Source organism: Pavona decussata, unplaced genomic scaffold (genome assembly GCF_977016875.1).
Source record: "Pavona decussata unplaced genomic scaffold, jaPavDecu1.1 SCAFFOLD_166, whole genome shotgun sequence".
Classification (NCBI taxonomy): domain Eukaryota; kingdom Metazoa; phylum Cnidaria; class Anthozoa; order Scleractinia; family Agariciidae; genus Pavona; species Pavona decussata.
In genome coordinates, this window is record NW_028145577.1 from 135,001 (window position 1) to 162,995 (window position 27,995).

The 27,995-nt window shown below is 37.3% G+C and overlaps 1 protein-coding gene and 2 long non-coding RNA genes across 9 annotated transcripts in view; 2 read left to right on the top strand and 1 right to left on the bottom strand.

Annotated features, from left to right (window-relative positions):
- LOC146464250 (uncharacterized) overlaps window positions 1-1,285 on the top strand; it is a 3,418-nt gene extending 2,133 nt beyond the window's left edge. Inside the window, exons 6-7 of the long non-coding RNA XR_014868529.1 lie at window positions 179-221; window positions 889-1,285. This is a non-coding gene — a long non-coding RNA (uncharacterized LOC146464250). The remainder of the gene's footprint in view (window positions 1-178; window positions 222-888) is intronic.
- LOC146464249 (uncharacterized) overlaps window positions 1-27,995 on the top strand; it is a 102,164-nt gene that overhangs the window by 11,417 nt on the left and 62,752 nt on the right. For 2 of the 7 annotated variants that reach the window (XM_085129969.1, XM_085129961.1), the window contains exons 3-4: window positions 20,877-20,938; window positions 21,483-21,546. In XM_085129969.1, coding sequence (XP_084986095.1) covers window positions 20,877-20,938; window positions 21,483-21,546 — 126 coding nt within the window. Of the gene's footprint in view, window positions 1-17,463; window positions 17,543-20,072; window positions 20,135-20,876; window positions 20,939-21,482; window positions 21,547-22,477; window positions 22,522-22,671; window positions 22,721-27,712; window positions 27,733-27,995 lie in introns of those variants that run through there. The other 5 variants (XM_085129963.1, XM_085129965.1, XM_085129964.1 and 2 more) reach the window with 5 other exon arrangements.
- On the bottom strand, window positions 1,706-16,084 carry LOC146464251 (uncharacterized). The gene is made up of 3 exons (XR_014868534.1): window positions 15,699-16,084; window positions 12,442-12,740; window positions 1,706-3,340 (listed from the first exon to the last, which is right to left on the bottom strand). It is a non-coding gene; the product is annotated as an uncharacterized LOC146464251 (long non-coding RNA).

A 27,995-nucleotide genomic window follows, 5' to 3' on the forward strand; every position in this document is an offset into this window, starting at 1 on the left:
ATTTCAGTTTGTGATTAGTTCGGTTGGATTACACTGCAATTCTTAATGCATTATAAATATTGTAATTAAAGATGCGAGGATTGCCACACGGAAGTTAAAAGAAATATTTTTAATATTAGTTTGAAATGGTGTTGTTGAAACAGTGAGTAAGATCGTTTTTCTGTTTTCTTTCTTCCAGGGAATTGACAGAACTTAAAACAGTTCTTGAACCGCTGCAGGAAGTGAGTATTGAGAATACAATCGTACATCAGAAGTATTTTGAAGTGTATATGAAAGAAAAATTGTGTATTTTCCTGATCAAATCGTCATATTGTTCCCGTTTGATCATCGAAAAAGAATTCCTAATCAATTTTCTTCCTCGCGTGTGGCATATAAAAGTGTCAAATTTTACTACCGGGAGACTGGAGATAGTAGGACTGTGACGTCAAAGCAGGAAAGCTAGTCCTGCTATTTCTCTATCCCTCAGTTGTTTTTCGTGCGCAGAGGAAGAAAACTGTTTGGACGAAACTATGAAGGGGATTGTTGAATACTCAGAATAAAACAACAAAGGAATAGAGAAACGGCGATAATAAGCGATCAATCAATTTATTCATATGAACGGGACTTTAGATTCACACCAGTGTTTCTTAGCAACAACTTTGTCCACACCACCCTCCCATAGTGATCCTGAACCGTCCCCACACTACCCTGTATACTGCCCCACCCTTGAGATAGAGGCCAAACGGTAACAAGAAAGTCAATTACCAGAGGAACTTATAATATAAAATTTCGCTTGCCTATAATGTGCGGTAGTCTGCACATAGGCGTCTGTAAACAGAGTAAATTGAAATTAGCGTAGTTTTCTTGAAATAAGATGTATGAATTAATGACATGTTATCTTCTCACCAGTTTTCAGCCAGAAAAAAATCCAGGAAATCTGGAAGGGTTATCAGATTGCTATGCAGTCTGTTATGCTGCCGACGTTAAAAGATGGCCCTTGTTTTATATCAGAGTGTAAATAATGTGCTGTTTTGTAAATTGAATACCGTGTATTTTTTCTACATGAAACTGACGTGAACAATTTGCATTCTTGTCTTGAGGAAGTAAAGTAAAAAGTACACTCGTTTTCTTATGTGTTCAGATAAATAAACAAATATTCGTTTTGACAGTTTGAGCTGGATTTCGATATTTAACCTTTCGCAAATATTAAAAGATGGTCTTGTTCGGAACTGAACCTTAAGTGCTTTTCAGAAATGAGACATTGTCCACGTTTCAGGAGGAATGTGTGGCAAGGCGAGGGAGAAGGAGAAGGGTGGGAAGGGGAGGGGTTTGGACAGTGGGAGGAGAGGGAGGGTTCGTGGTCTATCCAGTCCAGAAAGATGGGCTAGGAGAAGAGGGAGGGGGTCGGGACGTGCCCCAGTGTCCAGACAAACACGTGCATAAAATAACGCAAGGTCCAATTTTAGATCATTGACCTTCGGGATTTCCATGTAGAATCAAGAGAAACAAAGTGGAGGAAATCACTTCCTGCGAATAGAGCTGAGGCGAGTTCCTGTATACCAGCGTTTAGCAGTGCGCAACTCTAATGCAACTTTACTTCGCATTAAGGCAAAGACAAAGTTTCTATCAGCTTCAATATGCAAAAGATAAATGTTGCTCATTCCTTGTTCGCTGGAAAACCCAATTTTGAAGATCGACTTATTCCTGTTGTTGGTAAATGCTGCTTTACACTCACTATCCTTAAAAAATGCATTAATTATCATTAATTACCATATTTCAACTCTCCGTTTCTCAAGAACGAGTATGGTGACCCCTCTTTTTATTCCGGTTTTTGGCCAATGCATATAGGTTATTCACTTGACAAAATTTCAACAAAATTGTTTTGTGAATTTCATCTCAGAAGAATTTCCTAAAAGTTGAACATTTCCAATACAATATAAATAGCGCTGTCGTATTGTCTTTGCCAGTAAGCTTGCTCTAACGATACACATTGTTGGCCTTTGTACTGATTCACCCGTTTTTTTTTTTTTTAGTTTTTTTTTTCCATTTCTTGGAGAAAATATAAGATAAAGAGAACGTTGGCATGAACAGGTGTTTGAACAATAAAACTTACGTCAAGGCATGAATATATATGTGTTCGAGGCTTAGTTGGCAACTGTTGAGTAGACAACGATTTACTTCAGTTCTATGTATACTTAGTATCATATATACCCTATCTATACATTATTACAAGCATATAAACAGCAAGACAGCTATATTTCTATCAATTTTATCTTGCACTTCTGTTATAGCAATTAAACGTCAAAGTATGCTTTCTATGTTATGGCATTTTAAAGTAGACTGTAATGTTCATTTGTTACGAACGTTAATCTCTATGAAATTAAACTCTGATTCCTCACGAAAGTCGTTCCTAAAACCTTCCGTAAGCCTACCAGAGCTCTCACCAGTCTCTTTAGTAAGAAATATCTTATGTGGCGCGGAATTCGTAACATAAAAAAGGCACCACCGCTTTACGTGAGCAAACCGACTGAAAACTGATTCTGTGAAAAAACGTCCCACAAAATGAGGCTAGTTTTGAATAAGATATTTACCATTTAATAGAGTTTTCTTGTGCGAATCGAAGCTGCTTCGATATCAGTAAAATTGGAATAGACCATTTCCGAGTTGCTTTAAACCTCATTATGAAAGCGATGGTAAGCGCAAAGTTTTTCTTATGAAAATTAGATTTCAGTCGTATGCAAAAAAAAAAAAACACGAATTTTTAAATGAAACGTTTTGCACTTAGCCTCGCTTTCATAGTAAGGTTACCAGCAACTCGTAAATGGCCTATTTAATGATTTTTTAAACAAGAAGTTAAGCTATAAAAGGGCAAGCCCCTCCTTCTTTTCACACCTTTGTGGGCCTGAGATGCAAATTTAGACGCTGTTCAGTCGTGGAAAGTTGTTGACTCAAAAGTGCTCCGAAAAACATGCCTCAAAATATTATAATATCACTACAGCAACATAAGATATCAAGTTCTAATATGTTTAACAAGGGTTATTCTGAAAACTAAGTCGATTTTATCGGTAAGAAAAAGGCACATGTTGTTTGTCAGTTTTTGTACGCTCTGATGGTTGATTGACAACTGAAGGTGAGAATCGCCTGGCCAGGCCCCTTTTATGCCGGAACTTCCTGTTTTAGACATTTATTGGTCTATTTCCCATTGAATACATGATGAAATCGATAACGTCAGCGACGCTACGCTGAGATTCAAAGATGGTCAACAAACTTGATCTTAACTGGTTTATACTGGACAACAAATCAACTTTCGGTGCACCTCCAATGGTTCGTGGTGATGCTTTAAGCGGAGCCGCTGAAAGAACTAAAACAGAAAGAGATAAATAAAACGTCTGTTAATGAAAAATCCTAAGTACGTAAATTATGATCATCCGGGAGAGTATAGTCCTATGAAGGACTTTTGGAGGTCACATTCACCGACGTTTCGACAACCAGAGCGGAAGTCATCTTCAGAGTCAAGTAAATTGTGGAACGTCAGTAGATGGTATAAATGTCCCTGGTTGTTGACCTGATTGTCGTGATGTTATTGGTCGTTCCACAGTTAAGCCGTGATGTTATTGGCTGTGACGACAGTAAAACGTGATGATTGGTGCGTTTCGATCTGTCTTTTGTAAGTCAAAAGTCCGTTGGTCTATTGTTACCAAAATTGTCACTTGTTTGTCTGTTTTGTTGATGTTATCAATAGGTCGTTTGAAAGGTGCAGGTGGTTGTAGGCAACGGCTGAGTGGCGTTTGTTCCCTCAGAAATTATATAGCATAAATTATCTCGAGTATTTTCGTGGTAATAACCAATCAGAGTTGATGTTTCTCCCTTTAAGGACGGTGCCTACTATTGTTACTGCGCATACAAGTTCTACGCTTATGGTGATAGTTGGTTTCCTATGGGTGGTGCCTAGTAATACAGGATATTTTTGCGCGGTTTAAAACTATTCGGGGAAAGCAGAACTTGGCAAGTGCTTCTCAGATCCAAAAAGAAAATTGGGGGTACCCATGCATTTTTCAGAGATAACAAAGCTTCAATTTGAAAAAAAAAACAACAACAACAACAACAACAACAAAAACAAAACAAAAAAACCAAAAAAACCCGCCATACATTGTTTTGTATCTTACTGCTCTAAGAACAATTGTTGCTTAATTATCTCTAAGAAGTGCGTGCCCCCTGTCCCCCTCCCCCAATTTTCGTTCTGGATTTCCAAAGCCCTTGCTAAGATCTGCTTTTCCCGCATAGTAATAAACCGCGCAAAAATACTTCGGTATTTAAGTAGGCACCGTCCTTAAGAAACAAATGGTAATTTTAGATTTTCCTCTTACGAGTTTATTTATAACTTGAAACGTTGTATTATTTAGCTTCCGTTCGAATTTTGAATTATTATTGTGTTGTATTTTAGATGTAAGTTTTTGCGTAATTTATTGGTAAATCAAAGAGACATTTTGTCTGGCCCCTTGTTCGTCCTTCCGTCCTTCCATCCGCCCGTTTGATCTAAGCTTCCTAAAAACACAAATGCGATTGATAAGTTAATAGTTAACCTGATATGACACCTAAATTGGCGCGTCATAAAACTTTGATATGTCTACTAAAATTCATGGAAAAAGGTGCTAATTTGATGCAAATTGGCGGCATGTTTATAGCAAGATCCATTCTCGCCAGTTAAAGGTAGTTTTAACCACTAAAGTTAGAACTATTCACGTTATCAAGAAACAAGGTGGGTAACAGTATTTTACTATAATCCGAACACGAGGTAAAAAGATTTCTTTTATAAATGTATCAGGCGTTTTCGGGGGTACGGTTTGCAGATGGTTTCATAAACTCCAATTAAGTTTGTAGCAAGCGTCGTTTCATGGTAAATTCGCCTCGGAGCTGTTGAAAGGCTGAAACATTCAGACAAACCTGACATGAGATTATTATTTTGTGCTTCTCTATTGACACTGCAGTAAAATTTAAGTCTACGAAGATCACTGTTAGTTAGACCGGAAGATGATCTAAGACGACCTCTGACTTGAGCGGCGACTTAAATATAAATATCGTGAATAAATACCGATTTCAAACACTTGTCGAATTTTGCTCAAATAATGGAATATAAAAAAAGATGTTGTATTCCACATCCCACGATTATGAAACAAAAAATTATCTTTCTTCCCAACGCGAGTCAAACCCATGACGTTCCCTACAATGTATGGTCGGTCGCTAACCACTGAGCTACAGGGTGACGTGGAAGGCTGGATGATTTAGTAAAATTTTAAATTAAGCAAGGGAAGAATCATTTTACAAAAGCAATCGCCCAGCTGGTCAGTTAAGACAGTTCTTTTACCCTTAGCAAAATGACGGAGAGAATAAAACAAATTATGAGTCAAAGTTAGTCAGCTTTGTGACCGCGCTGACCTGGACGCTAGTTTTGTCAGTTTGAAAAGCGTCTACCTCGTCTACCTCAACCTGAAATCAAATCAATATCTTCTCAGTGTCTCATTGGATTTTCAATTTTTTACTGATAACCTGTTTCTGAGTTTACTGTTTTGCTCATCTTATGATATTATTTTATCATATTTGGTTAAAAACACTACGGATCGCATATTCCAAAGGAAGATGAAAAGAAGAGGTGGGAAACGTGAAGGCGCGGGGCGGAAGAAATCGCCTTCGTTGACTAAAATAACGAGAGAAATCAATCAAAAACATTGGAGAGCAAATCTCCATTATATATATTTAAAAAATCGCATTTTCTCAACCTGGCGAAAGGTTCGTGTGGAGGGTACCTTCGTAAACGATTCGAACTTCGCATCATGGCTGCTTGGTTTGGAGCTCAGACGAAGGCAAGCTTCGGTACACAGTCGATTATCTCCTCCACAAGGACAACCTCTCGTAGAACCTTGTTTTCAACGGGTCGAGCAAACACTCTTGTAATGAATGACATGGGTTTGGTTCCTAAATTTAGATAGTGGAGAAGTTGTAAAAAGGAAATTATAAAAGCAAAATATCTAATTGAAAGCAGAAATGAACGATTAAATTATTCCTCGACTTCAGAGGTATTCGTTGACCTTTGGCTTTCCCTGGACAAGTCCATCAGCAAATTCTCCATGGTATCAAGAAAATGAGTTTAGTTCATATATACTGAGATTTTCGCATCCAATTTTGCTGTGCGAAAAGGCGCTTCGGATTTTACTTCGACCAATCAGAGAGGCGAAACGAATTTCTCACAAGTGAAAAAATCGTTTCGTCCAATCACAAACCACGGTTTAAGCGAATTGTGCTTTCGCGGGCTTTGTCGCGGTCATCGCGGGTGGCTTTGTTGGGCAGCTTTGACAAGATAATATTTTCGGTGTATTCGAGTTGTTCGTAATTCAAACTTATCAAGAGCTAGGAGGTATTTTTGAGGATGGCTGAACAATCAAGAAGATTTGTGTCTCTAGACAAACCTATAGACAAGTTTATCGAAGACCAAAAAAACAAGAACACTCTTTCAAAGACACGAAGAGATGTAAGTTTGCTGACTGAGTTTCTCAACTCCAAAAATGAAAACAGAAGAATCGAGGAAATCCCGCCAAAAGAGCTTAATGAACAGGTTTGGTAAACATGTAGACATAGCTCTCAAGTGTTTTATTGTTATAATGAAAGTACACAAACGCATCTGCGCTGAAAAAGGTTGGTAAACATGTACACATAGCTGTCAAGTGTTTTATTGTTATAATGAAAGTACAAAAACGCATCAAGCGCGTGTTTGAATCGTCAGACGAAGACAGCCCTACGCAGTGACAAACTAAACTTAATTGGCTTTACCAATTTTGGATTTGTTTCTTTTGTTATTTCCTTATTTAATTAAGAATTGAAATGTTTGCTATCCTTTGCACCAGTTATGGTTTTTGATTGGTGACATTTTCACATGTCAATTTTAGTAAAAACTTAATTTTTCGAAGAGAATTTAATACCGGAGTTTTGTAATTATTTTAGAGAACCTATTAAAGGTGGATAAATAAAAAAAAATCTCAGTTTGCATAAAATAAACAAATTACATCATGGAAAACGCTTTGTACGGGATTTTCACAGTCGTTGGTTTTGTATCAGAAATCTCACTCGTTCGCTGCGCTCACACAAGCAATTGTTTAGCTCATCAGCTAACTCAGTTGTTTTACCGCATGTAATTCAGGCAATTTATTAATAATAATACCCGACAATGCTCAGAAAGATTTGGTTACAAAAGAGTCGGTATACCTGTCACACTTCCTATTCAGTCATTTGTATTTTTATCTGTTTACTGGTAAGTAATAATATCTCATTCTCGTTTAGTTTAGAGAAAAAACAAATCTTCCACGCCAAATATCGTGTGTAGGATGATTTGCGCGAACTACGATGAAGTCGCCATCAAAACCTACAAAATAGACGAAGGATGAAAACAGCTAAAGAAATTGGACAACCAATCAGATTCTTACTTTCACTTTATGTCATATGATCTTTTGGGAGATGATCTTATTGATGTTATCAGTGTAGGCAATCTCCAGAACATTAATTGGGGACACTCTCCAGATCAAATTGGAATATGTAAATGTTGGTTTTTGAGGAGAGCGGAAAACGGGAGAACCCGGAGAAAAACGTAGATCGGAGAAACGACAAGAACCAACAACAAAATCAACCCACGTACGAGGCTAAGTCCGGGAATCTGGCCACATTAGTTTCCTCTTTTTCTCCTTGTAATTTCCTAAAGAACTTTACCGTGCCTAAATAAAGTTATCTTATCTTATCTTATCTTATCTTATCTTATCTTATCTTATCTTTAATGGGAGGCGAGTGTTCTCACCACTGCACCATCGCTGCTCCCCTGACCTCAATGAGAGACCCCGAGTACAGGAAATAACAAACCAAAACAAAAGCATAAATTATTGAAATAAATTAATAAAAATGTCTAGTTTTTGAAAAGAAATATTGCTCTAACTTAGAGTTCTACTGTAAGACTGAACGACTGAACACCATTTTTTTTCCCCCTATCCTTAGCTTGCACCAAACTATACAAGGAGAAGGACCGTTTCGTTTTATTGAGGTATGGGTGATGACACCGCTGAAGATTCTTCTTTAGAAAAGGAGGAAAATGCGCGGTCAAAGTGGATACAAGTTTCACTCTCTGCATTTATTGTGATAGCTATAATAAACGTTTTCACTCTCATTGCCTTTGCAAGAAATCGCAACTTACGCAAGCGCACTACGTATCTGATAATAAACCTGACTGTGGCTGATTTACTGGTGGGAGCAGTGACGGGACCATTGAGAAGACACGGCCCGGGTTTGGAAAGTGGAAATGGTTTCAGATGGCAAGAATTTATCATTTCAACCTCGAGCGTCATATTTCCCCTTGCTTCTCAAGCCAATCTTTCGTTAATTTCTTTAGATCGGTTGCATGCAACACTTTTCCCCTTTAGGCACTGTTTAATTGAGAAATGGCTTTACTTCAAAGATATTATTGGCAGCTGGGTGATAACTTTGATTCTGGCATCCATGATGTCCGTTCTTAATGACCTCGATTTAGTTTTAATTTGGTATCTATTTCTATGTTACACTTCTCTTAACCTTCTTATCATAAGTATTTGCAATGTTATCATTACCATAAAAGTTAAAAGTAACCCTCTTCCACGGCATTTTGGTGCAGTTGCCTCGGAAAGGAAATTGTCAGTAACCTTAAGCATAGTTACCGTGGTCTCTATCCTGACCATTCTGCCCTTATCTATTAAGATGGCATTTGGGGGTCACATATTCAGTCAAATGTCTCCTGCAGCAGTCTTTCACATACAAGAAACGTTAGTGTTGTTATATTATGCCAATTCTATCGTTAATCCATTGATATATGCCATAAGAATGCAAGAGTTTAGGAAAGCAGTTAAGGAGCTTTGTAAGAGGACTGCAGTGACAAGGCGTGTTCAACCCATTGAACTTCATGCAATGTAGTGCATGAGTACAAAGATCAAAGCAATAACCCAAAAAACAAAAACGGTTAAAATCAATTGAGATTTGGTTCCGAACGTGATATTTAATTTAAGACCACCGATTCATTTTTTGTTTGTTTTGTTTTACTTAACTTCTGGGTAATTTCACAGGGTTTAAATTTCAATAAACCACCTGTGTGCAACTGAGCTATTATGGTGTGTGCTACATGAAGATGCCATTAGGAGCTCACAGTGTTGAGTATGTTGGAATTTCAATCAGAGCATCAGAGGGCTGCAGTGGTTCAGGGCTCATCACTGCATTGTAGCTATAGCGGTCCATCTCTCTGAAACAGCTACCCTGTAATCTTAGGCAGGCTGAATCACTGAATCAATTAAGAAACAACTTAATCTCCATTTTAGGTAAGTTGAGACACGGCATTCATGGAAAACAGGTCAGGTTTTTTTAGGTTTTAGTATTATTGTTTAGGATTAGGATGTTAATATATTTATGCATTTTGGTATTCAATTGATAGTTTATCTTGTAGTTTTATATTGTATGGACCTCATTATTTGTTTAACCCTGTGTAAATAAAGACTAAATTGAATGAAATTGAAACTGAATTAAATCAAGTTGTGTCATTTTCTCTCTCTCACCGAGGTATACTAGTAGTAATCAGAGATTAGTGAGATGCGTTCGACCATTTGGGAAAAGAAAGTTACATTAACTGCCAGATATTTTTCACGTTTATTTAAATTGCAAAAAAATGTTATCATTGTATAACCCAGTGTTTATAATATAATGGATATTTGGTGCGCTTGCTTGTCGGGTTTGACCTTCTCTTCACGTTTGGTGTGCTTGCTTGTCGAATTCTGGAGTGTGCTTCCTTGCTGTGTGGACTATTATCAGGGAAGATGCATTGTTTACTTTTGAAGTTAGAGTTACTGGCATTTGGAATCTTGCGAAAGCATAACGATATGTTCATTTCCTTTGTTTGTTGCGGGAGTTGAGTTTCACGTTAATAGAGGAATAGAAGCCAAAAGATTGATAATTATATAATAAATAAATAAATAAATAAACAACTAAATAAATAAATAGCTAAAATATACTAAATGAAAGAAAAAATATATAAAAATATATTTGCTGCGTAAGCAGTACGCAACGCGAGATTATACTTGATTGTACTTAATCTTTTGAATGAAAACTTCGAAAAAAGCATTTCCTTATTTTAAAGCGTACAACATTTACGGTAGAATTCGGCAAGGAACCGGGGAAACTTCAACGTGGCCGTTCATATGCCATTGCCTTTGAGCAGACATTGAAAGCCGCCACGAGACATCTTCGGCGTAGCGTCACAAATTTGCATAAATATTATTGAGATCATCTCAAAAGGCAATGTCACGTTTTCTCCATTTTCTATCAACTGATTCAGATTGTAACCGTGTCTTCCACTGATAGATGACTGGATAACTTGTTCACTTAACCCAGTTTTAATAGTGAATGAAGCGAAACTAAAATATTGCGACTTTTTGGCCGCTGTTAATTCACAAGCCGAGAATTGAAACACGCGCGATCGCTTTTAACCTCGCTAAACCAGTGCGCTGCACATAATTATGGTTTAATCTTTTGAATCAAACCTTCGAAAACAGCATTTCCTTGATTAAAAAAACGCACAATACTTTCCCTTGTAATTGGCAAAGAAGCGAGAAAACGCTTGAAGAGCGAACTCTTTCCAGCTCGAGCATACACGTGCGCACATCCATCGCTCCAACAAAATTAAAAACGCAAACAAAGTTGGCGGCTGTCTCGCAGAGTTGGTCCCCGTAAAACGGAGCCGAACTGTGGCCGTTTCACTACAAGAAACCAACGTTGCCTTGCAATAACAAAAACTGGGTACCACCGAGTGCTTGCAATCCCTTATAATCGAATGACTCGATAAAGTGTTTGCCATTGCAACTTCACCAATTCGTTTCACTCGCACTAGGAATGTTGCTTTTCTCGAAACAAATCATGGCCATTTGCCGAGCTACACAACTCGGCAACTTTTTGCTTTGGTGACCACAAATCATGGCCATTTGCCGATCTACATAACTCGGTAAGTAAATTATTTGCCGAGCTACACATCTCCGAAAGTAAATGTAATATATTTTGCTGAAACTACGCAACCAGTCAGCACAAGGCAGCGTTGGTTTCTTGTAGTGAAACGGGTAAACAACACTATGCTGAACTTATCCATGTGTCTTCGCAGTCATACACACTTCGTGAAGGCGTTGATAAATCTAAATTTAACCCGAAAGTATTTTTTTCTAACTTAAACAACGCAACTTCCCTAACGAAGCACAGCCGTCCAGCCAGCACACCAAAAGCGATGCAAGAACGTGAAACTCCACTCCCGCTGGAACGAAGGAACTGAACATCGATAAGCTTTTGCAATAATTTCGCAAGATTCCAAATGCCAGTAACTCTAACTTCAAGTGTAAACAACACAACTTATCTGATAACAGTCCACACAGCCAGGAAGCACAGTCCAGAATTCGACAAGCAAGCACACCAAACGCCAAGAAAAGGACAAACTCCCAAGCAAGCACACCAGCAAAACGTGAAACTCGACCCGCTAGCAACATTAAAAGATGGCTCTAGCGCGAAAACGAGGGGGCGACTCTTATACGAAAACGAGACTAAAAAGATGGCTCTAGCGCGAAAACGAGGTCAGAGTCGTCATAAGTTCGCACCAGTTTCCCGGCCGACACATGCCCCTGCAAAACTCAAGCGGGGGGGCTATTTGGGTGTCCTTACAGCAATCTCGAAAAGTTCTGCATAGCCGTACACAGGCACACCAACTCAAAAGACACAGGACGCAAAAACGAAATTAGGCTTGCGTTCTCCTTCGTCGAACGCAATAAATAGGTGTTGGCTTGGGGTAACAGTGCAGGAGGGAAAGGGGCGGGGGGGGGGGGGGGGGAGAGACTCCCTGATAGATCTCTTTAAGGAGCTACCAGCTGCTCTAATGAAACATCTATCAACAAGAATGCTATGTTGTGTTATAAGGCAATCAGAATTAACAATGAGCAAGCTGATGTCATTATTTGTGATGCAATAGATATCTGCCATTTCATGAATAAAGTCTTCTATCTCAACCAATGGATTGTTCCAGAAAAATTATTCCCATGCCCCTCTCATGGAAGGTTTTAAAATTGAAGCTTGGCCTCATATTTTCCTTTTTAGACCTCGAATGCCTTTTGACGAACACACCCCCACCCTGTCAGACTTTTCAATGACCTTCCGTGGGGGTGGTAAACTGTATACTCTGGATACATCCTAGAACCACAAACTAAAGGAAAACTCCAGATTCTGACTTATTTAATACCCAACTGATCCACTAGGAGACACAAAACTTTTTTAGGTCCCCCTCTCAAGAAAAGGAAACAAAGGTTGAGGGGAGACGACTGACAAAGGGTTACTTTTCCTTTTACCTAAATGTACGTGCTGCTCCCTCGTAATACACACCTTGAAAAGCATTCGATGAATTAATTCTGTTGTCTTCCATCTCTTTAAGTTCCTTCATTTCCTTGTCAACAAAGCCCTGGGTGATTTCAAAAGCAGCATCACCACACTTGAGGAACTTCTTGAATGTTGGTGTGTCTATCTATACTATTTCCCAGCAACTGTGTATAGTAGATTGAATTTGAGCTTGTGGCGAAGCTTTAAAACGTTTTTCACGTGCTAAAATGAATCTCTGGGCTTCCAGCTGTTTGGAGCATCTTCATACAACCCCAGTCAAGCATCAAATGTGAAAGTCCAAATATCTGAAAAATTAAAAAATATATATATAACAGTGCTTAAACTTTTATAAGGCTCAGCTGTTGTACTGTGATAATTGCACTATTAATCACATAAAAAAAAAAACTACACCTGTACCTCTCATGTTTTGCACTAATTACCAACTGCATGGTCATAAAAAGGGGAAACTCTGCCATCTGGAAATTTTCATACCACATATGCATGCATGGAGATTTTGGACCCTGGGTTGGAGTGCTCCCATAAAAAAATGATGGGGAAGCTCACAAGTAATACACAAAACTTTGAAGAGTAAAATTTGTGTTTAGAACTAGTAGTAGCGCTCAAATGTAAAATGACTGACAAACCCATGGGGGGCGGGGTTGGGGTATTTTGACAGTAATGTCGTATAGAAAAAATAATATAAGAAATGTAACTACTCTTAAATGTCTGAAATGATTATGATTCTGGAAAATAAGAAGCATTATGCCTCAAAAACCCTTTTTTTCTGACTGGAGCAGCAAAGCACAAGATGTACATTTGTAAACTCATCATGTGCTTCACAGTCATGTTTCATGCTTCATGTTGGTGTCTTAAGTCTTGTGAGGCGCAGGAAAAAGGGCGAGCATTAGGCTCAACAAGACAGTGTAATTTCCATTCTAGTGCTCTCTCGGGGTGAAAATGGGCTTAAGCTTTGTTTTAAGTCATGTGAATAAATGATAAATGTTTTTTCTCATTCAGTGACACAGGCATATTCAGAAAAGGAAAATACTTAGTCCTCCCAACAGGAGTCAAACCTATATGACCTTCCAGTTACTAATATTCAGTTTACATCATGATAATCCAATTTATGGTGATAATAATTGTACATTAATGTATTGTTTTTAAATATATTTTTGTATTTTATATATTACATTTTACTGTAAAATAAGATATGTATCTTTTTATATTATGAACAAATAAAGATTGATTGATTGAATTTCTAGTTCAGATGCTCTATCCCTAGATATTAGCTACAACAGACTCATGGAAGCCAGGCCAATAAACTGGGTTTATATCGCAATCATCCTGCATCTATACTGCTTGAATTTGAATGTTGATGAAATTAGTACAGTACATGAGAAAGAAATGTGATGTTTTGTTTCTAGCTTAGTGAATTAATAATAGATGACACATACAGTGTATAAGCAAGTATTTTTTTTTTTTGGTCAATGACATGGGCATACTCCAGAAAAAGAAAATGTAATATTGTCTGAAGCAGTACATTTAATAAAATTTTAAATATCATTTTTAAAATTTGTAAATGAAATGGGTTCCCCTTCCAAGGCAGGCATTATCTGGTCGACAAGCCTAATGTAGTTCAACAAACCTCAAAATTGGCAAATTATCTTTGCTGATGTAATTGTTTACATTTTTTCCCCTCATTAGCATACATGAAGCGGTACGCTATGGACAAATGACACATAATAAGCTAAAAAAAACCTGTCACATCTAGTAATCAGCGTGAATACCTGTGAGAAATATTCTACAAGAAATTTACTTTGAAAAACTGTGAAAATTACAAGGAACTGTATGACTGGGTCACAAGAGCTACCACCACCCATAAATTCTTTGTAAATTCTTGACACTTTTAAAGTTCCTTTCTCAACTGTTTAGCCAGTTCTAAGTTTGTCAAGCTCTTTCAATTTACAGAGTGCATTAATTTGTAACTTAGTAGTTTTGTTGTTTATGTTAATGTATGCTAATGAGGGTGAACATGTAAATGTATGAAGATCCTCCTGTAGCATCAACGGTTATGCCATTAAAGTTGTCAATGTTTTCCTTCAATATTTTTAATTATTAGCTTTCAGTAGCCTGTCTGCTACAATCAATACAAGAATGTCAGACGCTTGAATCTTGGCCATAGATACAGTAAAACAATTGCGGCTGATAACAACTCATGCCTGCTTCCAAAACAATTAAAAGCACTCCTTTAAACAAATAGTTAATACTGACACATTCAAATAAACTTTGATTTTGACGCTTTTAGCATTCTTGTCAACAACCTTTTAAAAATTGTATTTTAGTTCTTAATTTATGTGTACTAATTTGCTGTATTTAATTTTAATTTTATTTTTTTTTGAGTTTTTTACACATCGTTTATATCTGTTGAAGGTATCAGCCCAGAAGGGATACTCGGGTATAAACCTGACAGGGGGTCCGACGTATTTTTTTGGGTCTAAAATTTTTAACTCCTGTATTTTTTTGGGTTGAAGATTTAACCGTGTACTTTTCTGGGTCTAAAAAATCTGCGCATATTTTTTGGGGTTCGAATTTTCTGCCAGGCTAATAGTTCTTATGCAATTCAAGCCAAAGTTCCGCACCGAAAGCAAATTGATTTGAATAATCTCCAGTCCAATTTTTTTGGGTGCACAATATAAGGTCCAAGTATTTCTTTGGGTTCAAAATATAAGGCTCTGTCAGACCCCCCCCCCCCCCCCCTCCGTCACATTTATACCCAAGTATCCCTCTGAGGGTATCAGACAGGTTACCGAAAACTTATAATCTTTTACAAATCATTTTAACCAGTGACCACCACTATTTTATGCATTAAGTTTGGCATATAAGAGGAGCAGCGTCTAAATCAACTGCTGCTACAGTGTCGCATTAAATTTAGCAGACCCTGTCAAAATTAAGTTAATTGGCACACGATAGGAGCAGCTTCTGGATGACAGCTGCTGCTCCAGTGTTGCGTAATGCGGCAGACCCTGTCAAGATTAACAATGTTTGCAGTGTCAAACTGATTCAGGCGCCACTCTTTTGCTGCACTTTATTTAGCAATCAGGTTCAGCACATGAGTGGAGCAGCATCTGGAACAGGCCTAAACCAAAAGTATTATTATATAATAACAGGGGCTTTCCCAAAGTCCTCACTGACTGTCGGAGCTACTGATCCACCAAGAATGCCTAGACATTAAAATTATTAAGAGAGAGAATATTAACACTCACGACATGAACACCTCCGAAAAAAGGTTTCTTCGTTTTTACAGTGATCAACCCAAAAGTATGTCAATAAGCTGTCTCCAAGGCAACACGGGTGCTTTCCTTTTCCACGGAAGCCTTTCTCGAAATCATATACATGTATCAGTAACAGCTATTTTTCTTGTCTTTCTTAAAAATTATACCACGTTCCTCGAATCACCGATCGGTCAGTTTGTATGTAGTTTAGTGAATCCTTTTGGTTTTCTTTATCATCCATCCATCTCCATTTCACTCTGGGGATCTCTGGGGATATGTTCGAAAGGTAGCATGGTGGCTTTCTCCGCAGAGCCGGCCAGCGTTTCGCGGCCTTTCAACGCATTTACCTCTGTTTTCTGTAACCTCCAGAAAGCAGCTAAAAGTTGAAGATGTCGTGACCTCCAGAGAAAAGAAATACACTTTGAAAGGCACCATCTTTAATGCAGAAAAGGCACTGGTGCGAGTAACCTCGTCCTGAAGACGACTTTCTCCCTTTGCTGCAAATGCTGGAATGGAATGGAATGTAATGGAGAATGATGGAATGAAACCAGGAAAAACTAAAGGCTCGTTTAGAAGTACCTGACACTTGACATTTCAACATTATTTCTAAAAGAAAAAGTTCCCAGAAGGAATTAGCAATCCTCGCTATACCCCCAAACCAACTGAGCTACAGGCCAAGTTTCACTAGTCTGTAGGATGACCCCTGACTATCTTTATTGCTTATCATTGGTGTAAACCGTTTTATTTTTAGAAAGTCAAGTGCAAGTATCACAGTACTCAGGCTGAACGGTAGCCTCATGGCTAGACATCTTTGGGCTCCTTGGAACACCACTGGCGTTGAGAACGAAAATACATCTACCACGATTGTTGACAATTGGTCCGCTCAAAGTGCGCAGCGAACGGGTTGCCAATATAAAAACATCAAGTTGCGTACTCTTATTTTTTCCTTTCCCCTCTTTTTCCTCCTTTCTTCTCTCCTCCCCGTATTTCTGAACCTTCTCGTGCAATAAAAATAGCTCAAGTTTTCATCGACCGCCTTTTCAAAAAAGTCTGGTTGACATGTATTTCAACAAAACTGATAGAGTCCAAATTCTCTGTCAAATAAAATCACATTGCACTCACAGGGAACTAGTCATGTGTCTGTTCTTGCCGTCTTCACCCAGCATGCGTTAGGTAATAAACCCTTGTAAAAAAATAAGTAAATAAAAAAAAAATAAAATAAAAAAGAAACTCTCCGTAACACGGTACGGCTTCACTTTTTGTGCTCTCCTTGAAGGTAAGTCGAGGGCGATATGCTTTTGGTTTTTCATTTGGGATTGAAAGATATTATTTACGAAATAAATAGAAGAAAACCAATGGAAAAAAACACGAGACTGGCTGCTGCACTCTGGGTGTAGTTTGAGTTGACATAAGAGAGCTTAAACAAACTTAACCAGCCATTAGGCGTTTTTTTTTTTTTTTACGGGAGCGCGAAAGTTTGGCAGCGCGAAGGTCTCGACCGCCGACTCTCGCGCTGCCACACTTTCGCGCTCCCCCGAACGAAAGAACGCCTAATCGCAGGTTTAAGCAAACCTTACTCAGTTAAAATGCAATTTTTCTAGAGCTTACGATGACAAGAATATTAAATCAGTTGTTTCTTCAATCACAAGCTGCTGGCCAAAAAGAACACTATAACGCACTAGCAACCAGACTTGGCGCGCGCGTTTAAAATTACGCTACGTCATAAAGGTAAATTTACGCGGAGTTTTCGGGAAACGTTGGAAATCTTTACAGCGTGATATATAAAGAAAGTGGTAAGCAAAAAGCTAAGAAAATGGCTTCTGGCCATCCATCAGGTTAGTAAGCAAACCTTAAGTAGTCATATCTTAAAGGCTTCTCGTTTTGGGCTTTTAATTGTGGATTTTCCTTGATCGGTCGCTTACAATATTTCATTCAAATCCTGCTGGAATAAAAACTCCGCCATGCACGTTTTGCTGCACTGTTCGCCAACTTACAGTTGCCGAACATAACATTTCCGAAGCTATCGAACCTAGGGCGTTAACTCAGAATTTTAAAATATAGTAGGGACGCAATGTGTTCAGGAGTTATTTTGTGATAAGCGCAGAAAAACTACACCACTACAAATTTGGTTTTGACTTCAATTCAATACATCACATAACTTTCATACGTTTTTAAAGAAAGACGGGTATAAGAACTTCAATTGATATTTTTTATGGAGTAATACACATTTATGGAAAGGTGCAAACAGTTTTTAGTTGTATTTAATTGTTTATTTTTTACACCTGCTATGGTTACGGTAGAGGTTAAGAAATCCTTTTATTACGTCATTCTAAGAATGCTTAGAACTTTAGAAGAGTCGCACGCATCGAATTCCAAATGTAATTCAGATTGACGTCATAACGGAGATTTACTCGGAGTTTCCAGAAAATGTTGATTAAAGCAACGCAGTGAATAAAAACCCTAATCTCGTACCCAGATGTTTGTATTTGGAGAAAACATTTGGTAAAATCGATCATGTTCTCCAATCTGACAGGTCAATGAAAATCGCCCAATGCGAGTCGCGTCTTGTCGCGTAAGAAGTTTTCTCGCCACTTTCTAAATCTTTTACCTTTGCACGCGCGGAGATGCAAGCCTTACAATGAATCTATCTTGGCACTTCAGTCCTTCTGTGGAAGTGGTTTTTAGATAGATAGATAGATAGATAGATAGATAGATAGATAGATAGATAGATAGATAGATAGATAGATAGATAGATAGATAGATACATAGATAGATAGATAGATAGATAGATAGATAGATAGATAGATAGATAGATAGATAGATAGATAGATAGATAGATAGATAGATAGATAGATAGATAGATACTTTATTATAAACACCGTTGCAGCCATAAGCTGAATAACGGGATATTTACAAATTCTAATAATAACAAAGAGAAAACAAGAAAATTATCTACATCTTATAGACATGGCTAAAAATATAATAACAAAGAGGAAATGAGAAAATATCTACATCTTATAGACATGGCTAAAAATAAAACTGTTCTTCAAACGCTCGGTCTTACATAGGGGGAGAGTGAAATCACTTTTGCGTCTCAGTGCATATTTACAACTCTTCCTTTGAGGGAGGAGGCTATGGAGACTGTGGGTGGGGTTACAGACGATCTCGTCAAACAGATCGATTGAAATCTTTTCTCTCCTCTCATGAAGTTTCGGTAGGCCAACTGTTCCTAGTGCTACACTATATGACAGGTCAGGATAGATGATTCTGAATGCCCTTCTTTGGATCCGTTCCAAATCTACACTAATGTAGTTTGGTAGAGAACGATGGAATACAGGACTTGCGTATTCCAGGACGGGCCTAATACATGTCACATAGAATTGCACCAGTTCACTTGGTGCCACTCCGGATCTCTTGAGTTGACGTAAAAAGTAGAGACGAGAGGAACATTTTCTAATTAGTTCAGAGCTGTGCATGTTCCACTTTAAATCGTGGCTAATGGTCACGCCTAGCAATTGTATCGATTTAACTTTAATGTTTCATTAAACTGCAACAGGTTCTTATAAACTAACATATTTTTTTACAGTGTTTTCTTAATTGTTGTGAAATTTTTGTTTGGTAATCTGACGCGTGCAACTAAGTTGTACGCGTGTTATGGCGCCCAAACATTGTGTACCATTGTCAACAAAAAGTTAGCGGTGCTTTCTGGTAACACCCAAACTTTTAAGTTAAATAATAAATATAAAGTCATTTCATTGGTTATTTCGAAAACTTTAAGTAAATCTCCCTAAGTCGGTGATATAAGAAGATCTACTCGGAGTTTTTGAACTCAACAAAGTTAATAGCGCCAAATCTTACTTGAGTGAAAAAAAAACAATTATCAATCAATAAAAAGCCACAAAATAGCTTCTTAATGCTTTTCATTTTTACAGACCGGCTTAGTTTTCCAATTCCCGTTGACAATTCAGCTTGTCATCGACACTGAGTTGGTCTATGTGTTCTTGATTCCTTGTTTCTGAGAAGAATGTTTTTTAAATGTCTCTCATAACAACTGATGGCAGCTTGTCGCGCAAATAAGTACGTCGTTTTACTTAATCTTGATAAGTTGTCAACATTTTAGTTTCATTTTAGTAACAAAAATTGTGCACAAAACTTTGGAAGGTAAGGGGGGGGGGGGGGGCGGGGGGGGGGAGTGAAATAAGCATGCCAGTATTGGCATTTTGGGGGAAATTCCAGAAAAGATGTAATATCTGGCCGACCGATATTAATTGGCTTAAATAGCTTTCGTTTGCTAAGTATCGGGAAGAAAAATTGGAAGAGTCCATAAGACGACTCTAAAAGCAATAAAATCTGCTTTTATTTTAGATCGAAGAAATAATTTCTTCGAGATGAAGAAAAAGTTGAATCACCAGGAGCGTGAAAATGAGGTAAGTACATTACGATATATTAAATAGAAATATAAGAAATGCAGACAAAATTCTTCTCCACTTCCATGAAAATTTCTTCGAAACGAAGAATTTAAATTGTCATCAGCAACTGAAATAAAGTAATACAAAGTAATACACTGTGATATATTAAAAGGAAAAATGACACATGCGGACAAAAGTTCTTCATCATTTCGAAGAAAAATTCTTTAAAATGAAAAAGAAATGCACTTACTTTATTTTCTTGCTTTTGACGATTTTTAAATTGTCATCAGCCACAAAATGAAATAAGTACATTTTGATGTTAAAGAGAGATATAACTAGTAAAGGCAATGCCTGTGATCCTGAGGGAAATTCTATTTAAAATTTTTGAAGGAGAATTGAATTTCATAAGAAAATATAAGACTGAACCGCTCTAAGAGAGGCGGATATTTCATGACAAGATTTGAGAGCGATCTGCTAAAAGAGATTCTAACGATACTGGAATAATAAAAACTTAATATCTACTTAATCAGAAAATACAGTATATGTTCCTGATTTTTTGTAAAATTTAGGAGACTAACTACTGAGTTGCAAGTGCAGATTTCTGTATTTTCATTGGATTCAATAATAAATAATTTGAAATTGATAATTATTGCAAAGCGAAAGCTTACTTTGTTATTCATGAAATCGCCGATAGCCTTGTTATTCATTCGTTCATTGATTCGTTCGCTCATTTTTCTTCTTTTTTCCCTTTTTCTTTTAGAAGTTAAAAGAGAAACTAACGTCAAAAGAAGAGTACTTGAAAATGGTGACCAGAGAAACAGAGTAAGCGATTGTTGTTTTAATCATTTATTTTAACTAAAATACAACACGATGTTTATATATCCGTCGGACAGACCACATAGAGGCAACAGCAAACCGCCTCTTTTCCTTTGCTAAGCGTGTGTAGTGTTAAGATCTCCTAAAAGAGGCGATAGGGTCGTATAGAGCCACATAAGGTTAAGCTAAAGGTTTCTAAATTAGAACAGTGTAGCAGGTGCCAATTGAAACTCGCCTCATTGCCTTCTCCAACCGTTTACATTGCAAAATACTAAGAGCAGGTGATGAGGTGTTTTGGAGGCACAAAAGACAAATCTCAGCTTTCCTATTAGTATAGAGTATTTTATACCTACTGACCGGCCGATTTATGAAAATTTCTGGCAATGCTCGAATGTAAGTATCTTCAAAGGCTCTTCTTTAAAGGCTCGGATCTTTCTCTAATCAAGCGCTCTAAGTAAATATAATCAGGTAATTATTTTCTTATGGAGTTTTTGCAAAGTCTAAGGGCAGATTACATTCATTATCCTTATTTCTTTTAAATTTGTCGCAGCATGAAATATAAGCAGTTGACTGCAGCCAAGAAAAAAATTCAAGCCGCAAAAGAGAAGGCTCAGGTTTGTAATTTAGACAGATGAGAATCTTTCTTTTTTCTCTCAAAAAATAAACAAGCGATGGGGGCTGGTAGAATGGTGTGAACTTGGTAAAATGGAGGAATGAGAAATTAGGAGATGTAAAATGAGCGAAAAAACAAACTGAAGAGAGAACGTTGAAAACAAGGAAAGCAGGGGAAACTAAGAAAGAAGGGGGGGGGGGGAACAGGGGGAAGAGGAAGAACAGAGGGATAATGTAAGGAACAGGGGAAGGGGGGCCGATGATCTATGGGGAAACCGAAAGAAGTGAGGATAAGAGAGACAAAACAATGGAACTGGGGAATAGATGCGGGAACAGCGATAAAGGAGAGAACAGTGGGCTAAAACATTTAAACGAAGAACAAGGGGAACAGTGGAGTATTGTGGCTACAGGGGAAAAGATGCATAAATTGGGGCCCATTAAATAGGAGGAATACGAGTTTTCAGGGGGAATGCAAGGAAAAAAGGGACTGGGAATCAGGGATACGAATAGGGGATAGGGGTATTAGCGGGAGGGGGAGTCACGTGGAAAGGAGGACGAAGTTATGGGAGATAAGGGGTAAGAAACAAAAAAGGAATCAGGAGATTAGAAATCGTATGAAAACAAAAAATGGAAAGGAAAAGGAAAAGAGACAGTGAGACAAGGGTTGAGGGAAAGTGAAGTATAAAAGGACTCAGGAGATTAGTAATGAGAACAGTTCCAAGGTTGGCATAGAGGATGGAGGGGGCGGGGGAAGGGGGGGGGGGGGGGTTGAGGGTCAACACTGTATATTTTGGTTAATGAAAGATGGAATTAGGAACTGTTCAATTTTAGTGTTGGGAATTTTAGGTGTTTCAGTGCAAGTGTTGGGAATGAACTGAAGACATTATTCCTTCAGGTCACTTGTATATAACTGTATCTTTCATTTGTCAACAGGCTGATTTAAAATTGTTAGAAGAAAGAAACACCGCCTTCCACGGGTAAGTGTTCACTGCAATGATACAACAAAACTTAAAAAAATGTCCGCTGATAACTTAGAGAGAGATAACAGGACGGGACCAGTTATGATGTGTTATTTTTCTTTACAAAAGTATAAAAGTGTTATTGTATTACTTTGTGTTTCTTTCTAGGACACTTCAGGAGCTAAAAGTTGAAGACGACAATGATGATCGAGAAGAGGTAATTTCCCTAAATTTTAAAAACAGAAAAGAAGGCCCCCTTTGCCTTTCTAACAAGCAAAGTCATGATTAACTTTAAAGTGCCACTACGATCAAAATTTTGCATCCCTTTTTTTCTTCAGCTTTGGAAAGTAGAAGTGATAAATACTAACCACGCCAAATCTTACATCGAAATTCCAACGGGAAGACCAGTTATTTTAAATGCGAAGTTCAGCTTCGCTGTGCCGCCATTACTCGAACGACAAATGGCCGTGAACTACATAGAGAGCTGGATCTAGTTGCACCGACAGCAATATGACGTCATACGCGCACAACAACATGGCCTGCTTTCGAATGTTCGATCTCGCTGAAAGAAGCCACATCTTTTTATTTTGTAGCTCAAGGGCCGTCTTTAAAACGCACACGTATTGTGGGCAACCGAAAGGAACCTAATGGTGGTTGTTTGAATATTTATGGTTCTGAAATACGTCAAAAGGGGGTAATTTCTTCAGACAAATCGTCTTTTTGTACATCGCACCGAAGTACTAAAGTCTGTAAAGACATATCCTCTCGACGACTTCGGCAGCTGCTTCGAGGGAAACTCAAACGCAAGGACTGCCATGCAATGCTACTGCCTCAATGCTTACTTTTCCAGGGTAAAGCGAGGGACTAAGTGAAGCGATTAGGCCAAGGTAACTAATCGGAAATGAACTGTTTTTGTGAATGCGTGCAATGAAAGCAAGTGGCGCGGAGTGGTGGTGTGCATGTTTTGTTTATAGCTCATTGTAATGCTTTGTTTGTCCAGTGTTCATTACGTCTACTTCCTATAAGTGTCATGCTTTGGTAAAATAAAAGTGCATAGATACTCCATTTTATTCAAGTAATAATAATAATTGCTTGTGGTATAATAAATATTGACAATCAACTGCCTCGAGTTTTTTGAATGCTCTCTTCGTACAAAGCACCCAACACATTTCTGAAAGACTTGTATGCAGACTGTAGAATGCACAGCAAGGCGAGATTTTCGATCTGTATTAAATGAGCAATTGTAATTAAACTGATTGTGACATTGACATGAAAAATTTATCTCTATATATTGAAACAATCACATGATATGTGAAAGTACAGGTCAGAAGAAATTTGCAGGCAACTTTCCAGCTGATGTGGACCTGCTGACACTCCAACTTGCAAAATTCTCTAATGTAGCTATCACTGATTACTGTGAGTCAAGAACGTCTTGTAGCAATCCTATTTGGTCTGTGTTATTAACTAATTATAATACTATTATTGAGCAATTTTTTTAAATATCACTTGTAAATATGCTTTGACTGCACCTTTGTGCAGACTTGCAGTGAATATTATGCTGAAAGTTATCTTGTGGGACAAGTCAAGATAATATCTACAATTCAAACCATATTAGTTTGTACTAAAGAGAACAAATGAACCAAACTGACAAAATTATGGGAAAGTATTTTGTCCAATACCCTATTCTAAAGAGTGTGGAAAACTACCGGTGCTTGGTAAATTTCATCTTTGTGTTTGAATTATTAATTTTGTATTTGTGCCTTCTTTTGTTTTCTTGGCAAAGTCTGTTATATGGACAGCCAATTTTACAGCATTTTTTGTACAACATAATAAATTTCTAAAAAAAAGTATTGCACTGTTTTGGTATATACCAGAGACAGTACAAAGGCGTCAACAAGGTCACCAAAGCACACCATGGTAAATAGGACTACCCATGGTAAATAATGCCATAGTAAATCTCACTTAGCTTTTAGTTTAGATCTGTCAACGACACTCCCTGAACCTTAAAATACTGGGATCTGTATTATTAGGGTTAGTTTAGGGAAGCATGAAGGCATTTTTCACAGTTACAGAAGATACCTTGTCCAGAAGAATGGGCCAGGATCTTACACTAAGGTTTACATTGTACATAATGTGCAAATTTATAAATGGAAGGGAGAGGAGGAGAACTACCAGCAAATTTTTGCAATATTTAGCATTAATATCATATCAATATGACAAGTAGGTACTGGTAATGCAGACTGTGTGTGTTTTTTTTTAAAAGTTGCTGTCATACCCATGTCATCAAGAACCACAATGCTGCAGGCAAGGTGAGAGTAGACAGCAAGACTGGCCTCTGACTTCAAGGGTAAACTTATCTTTATACAGGGAAGGTTTTTGGCCAGTGGGATCATGGCATGCATTCTTGTGCTCTGAGTATTCTCATTGTTGCAATGGTTATCAGAGAGGGCCACAGCAAAAGGCATAACTTTAAATTTGATCTTAGAAACTGCCTACATAGCTGATAGGAGAGTCTTCAAAAAAATATCCTGGATATAGGTCAAGCACATTAATATAAACAGTGAAGGGATTATGGAAATCGTTCACTGATGGCGAAATATTTTGTTGGCTTGTTCATAGTGAGGGAAATTTGAGTGTTATGTCATAACAGCAACAACAAAAACAAAACAACCCCCCCCCCCCCCCAAAAAAAAAAAAAATTAATAATAATAAAATGAAATAAAGTAAAATATGTGGTATTATTGGCATAAAAAAATGGCTTTGATATTTAAAGCTGGCCCTGTTCTTAGTTCTGGTTATTTTCTGAAGGCCAAAGTAAAACCCCACAGATATCAACATCCAACATACATGTAAGAAAGCCAGGGCTATTTGACAGAAGAAAAAAGCTAAACAGAATAGAAAAACAACGAACACATAGTATAAGTATAAAGCATGAAAATCTTTGTGGGGTCATGTAAGATAAAACTTACAAGGTAGAAAAAAATTAAAATGAAGTTCATGTCGCTGAACAAAAACAAAAAATAAGCTGTGGTTTGTGTGAAAACTTAGGTTAAAGTAATAATTGGCTCTTAATTTAAAACACCAAAGAAAAAAGACATTAAATCTCATTTCTGGTAGAATCTCCAAGAATAATTAAGGTATATCTGTGGAAAGGATGGTCATTCTTTCATAACTATAATATTTCAATTTAATGTCTGTGAACATTGTATGATTTGTGGGAAAATACAATACTGTTACAGCACAGTGTTATGCTGGCTCTTCACACTCAACACATAAAATGATTACAATTATAGTGTCAGCTTTAGATGAGATAAGAGGCTGGTTTGCTTGTTTCACTCAGATTCACACATCCTCATTGACCAAGGAACAAACATTATTAAAATAACAAATATGGATGACATATGATGCAAGCCTACTAAGGTTTCCTCCTTAGCCGTCCTCCTAAACTTTCTTATTAATCTTTAGTTTTCCAGCTGCATTTGAGGGCTTTACAACAATTTATAATTATTGTTGAATGTTACTTGGACTGTGGCTTTAAAATATTAGGCCCCTCATGATTACTTCATTTACTGCTTGAAAGTTGTTGTAGAATGAGGAAGGGATCTAACCAGGTAATACCTGGTAGATTACAGCCCTGTAGTATTGTAATATTGCAAATATTCTGTAGATTACAGCTATAGCTACCCACTTTTCAACTGAAGTTAATTATACATCATTTTAGTTTTGTCAAAGCTTTATTGAACTATAAAAAAACGAGGTTAATAGTTCTTTTTTTCTTGACTCATTATGCAGCTTTGATTGATACTTGCGAACACCATACACGCCACCAACATAACATTAACATGTATTGGTCTGGAGTTATCCATCCAATTCAATAATTTGTTGCTCAAGTGCTTCTGCGAAAAGTGATTAGGTTCTGTTTACTAATCCCAAATAGAAAACATACCCAGAATATTAAATAACCATATGTCTACCTCCAATACAGTTGCTGAGTAAAAAATGCCGGAGTGAATTCGTTTCTTCTTCGGCTTTACATGTAAATCTCAGGCTTGAATGAGCTGTTTGCGTGTCTTCGAAGCGTATTCTTTGCAGTCATACGACTCCAAATCCACCGCCAAGGAAATTATAATCCAAGATATTCGATAAAATTGTCCTTTAGATCGCTTTTCACCAAACTGGATGGCGAATCTTACAAATAATCTTGCCTATTCACTTACTTTAGGACTTTCGATTACTGAGGTTTACTGAGTTCTTGCAAGGAACGCACGATGTGCGATGCGCGTATCACGTCACGCAAAGATCTCATACAAGCAACCGCATTTTAGAATGACCACGGGCGTCACTTTGCCGTCGGAGTAATGGCGGACGGGTTTTCGATGGTTTTCGGCCACTTATTCCCAGGATCAGTAAGCTTGTATAAAGCTAATTAATAGCTATTTTTGCAATTTCGAGCTCATTAAATGGATTGGAACACGAAAAGGGCGAAAATAGAAGTAAAAATTTTCGTCGTAGTGGCACTTTAAAGGTACAAGTATTCATCTTTTTATTTCGTTCATTACAGACAAAAATCATTGATTTAATCGTCATCATTGTCATTATCAGCCTAATTATCCTGAAATCATTCCATTGCCATTCTAATCATCGTCATTGTCATTGTCACCCACCATCACCACGTGACCAAACCGAATCATCATCATCATCATCATCATCATCATAATTACTAGTACAAGTGTGTTTCCAAAGTTATACCATAAAGGTTTTGAAAATTAATTGTCTGAACTTATTACATCAAGTCCTACTTTATTGCAGAACGACAATGAACTAATAAAGCATATGTCTTTCAATTGCATTGTCTTTCTCCAATAAAGAAGGAGTTGGAGAGAGATAACGGGAGGAGATCAGTCATGGTTGACTATTTTCAATGAAAAATGTAAAAGTGCTATTGCGTCGCGTTGTGCTTCTTTCTAGGAAAGTTCATGGGCTGACCATATGATCACAAATTCATCGCTATCATCATCATCTTCACCATTATTATCATCATCAATATCATATCATCATCATCATCATCATTATATCATTATCATCATTATTATTATTATCATCATTATTATTATTATTATTATTATTATTATTATTATTATTATTTTGTTAGTGACAGCAATCAGTGACAGAACTTCTTACATCACTAATAAACACTTCTTTATTGCAGAAAAAGAATGAAGTCAAGAGGTATGTACGTTTTTTATTATTATTTTCGTAGCTCTAGATGTTTAGAAACACAAATTGAAAATATTGTGTGACAACTCCATGTTATTTAATATTTTATTTATACATGGCATTATTACCCAGAACTACAGGGTCTCTCGTTTGTGTTAAACGTTAACTCAGCATACTTTTTTGGATGATTGCAGCAAAACTAGAACGAATTTTCCAAACCTCGCGAAATGTTTATTTTAATAGTCAGTTTAAAAAAAAAAGCACCTTCTTAAAGT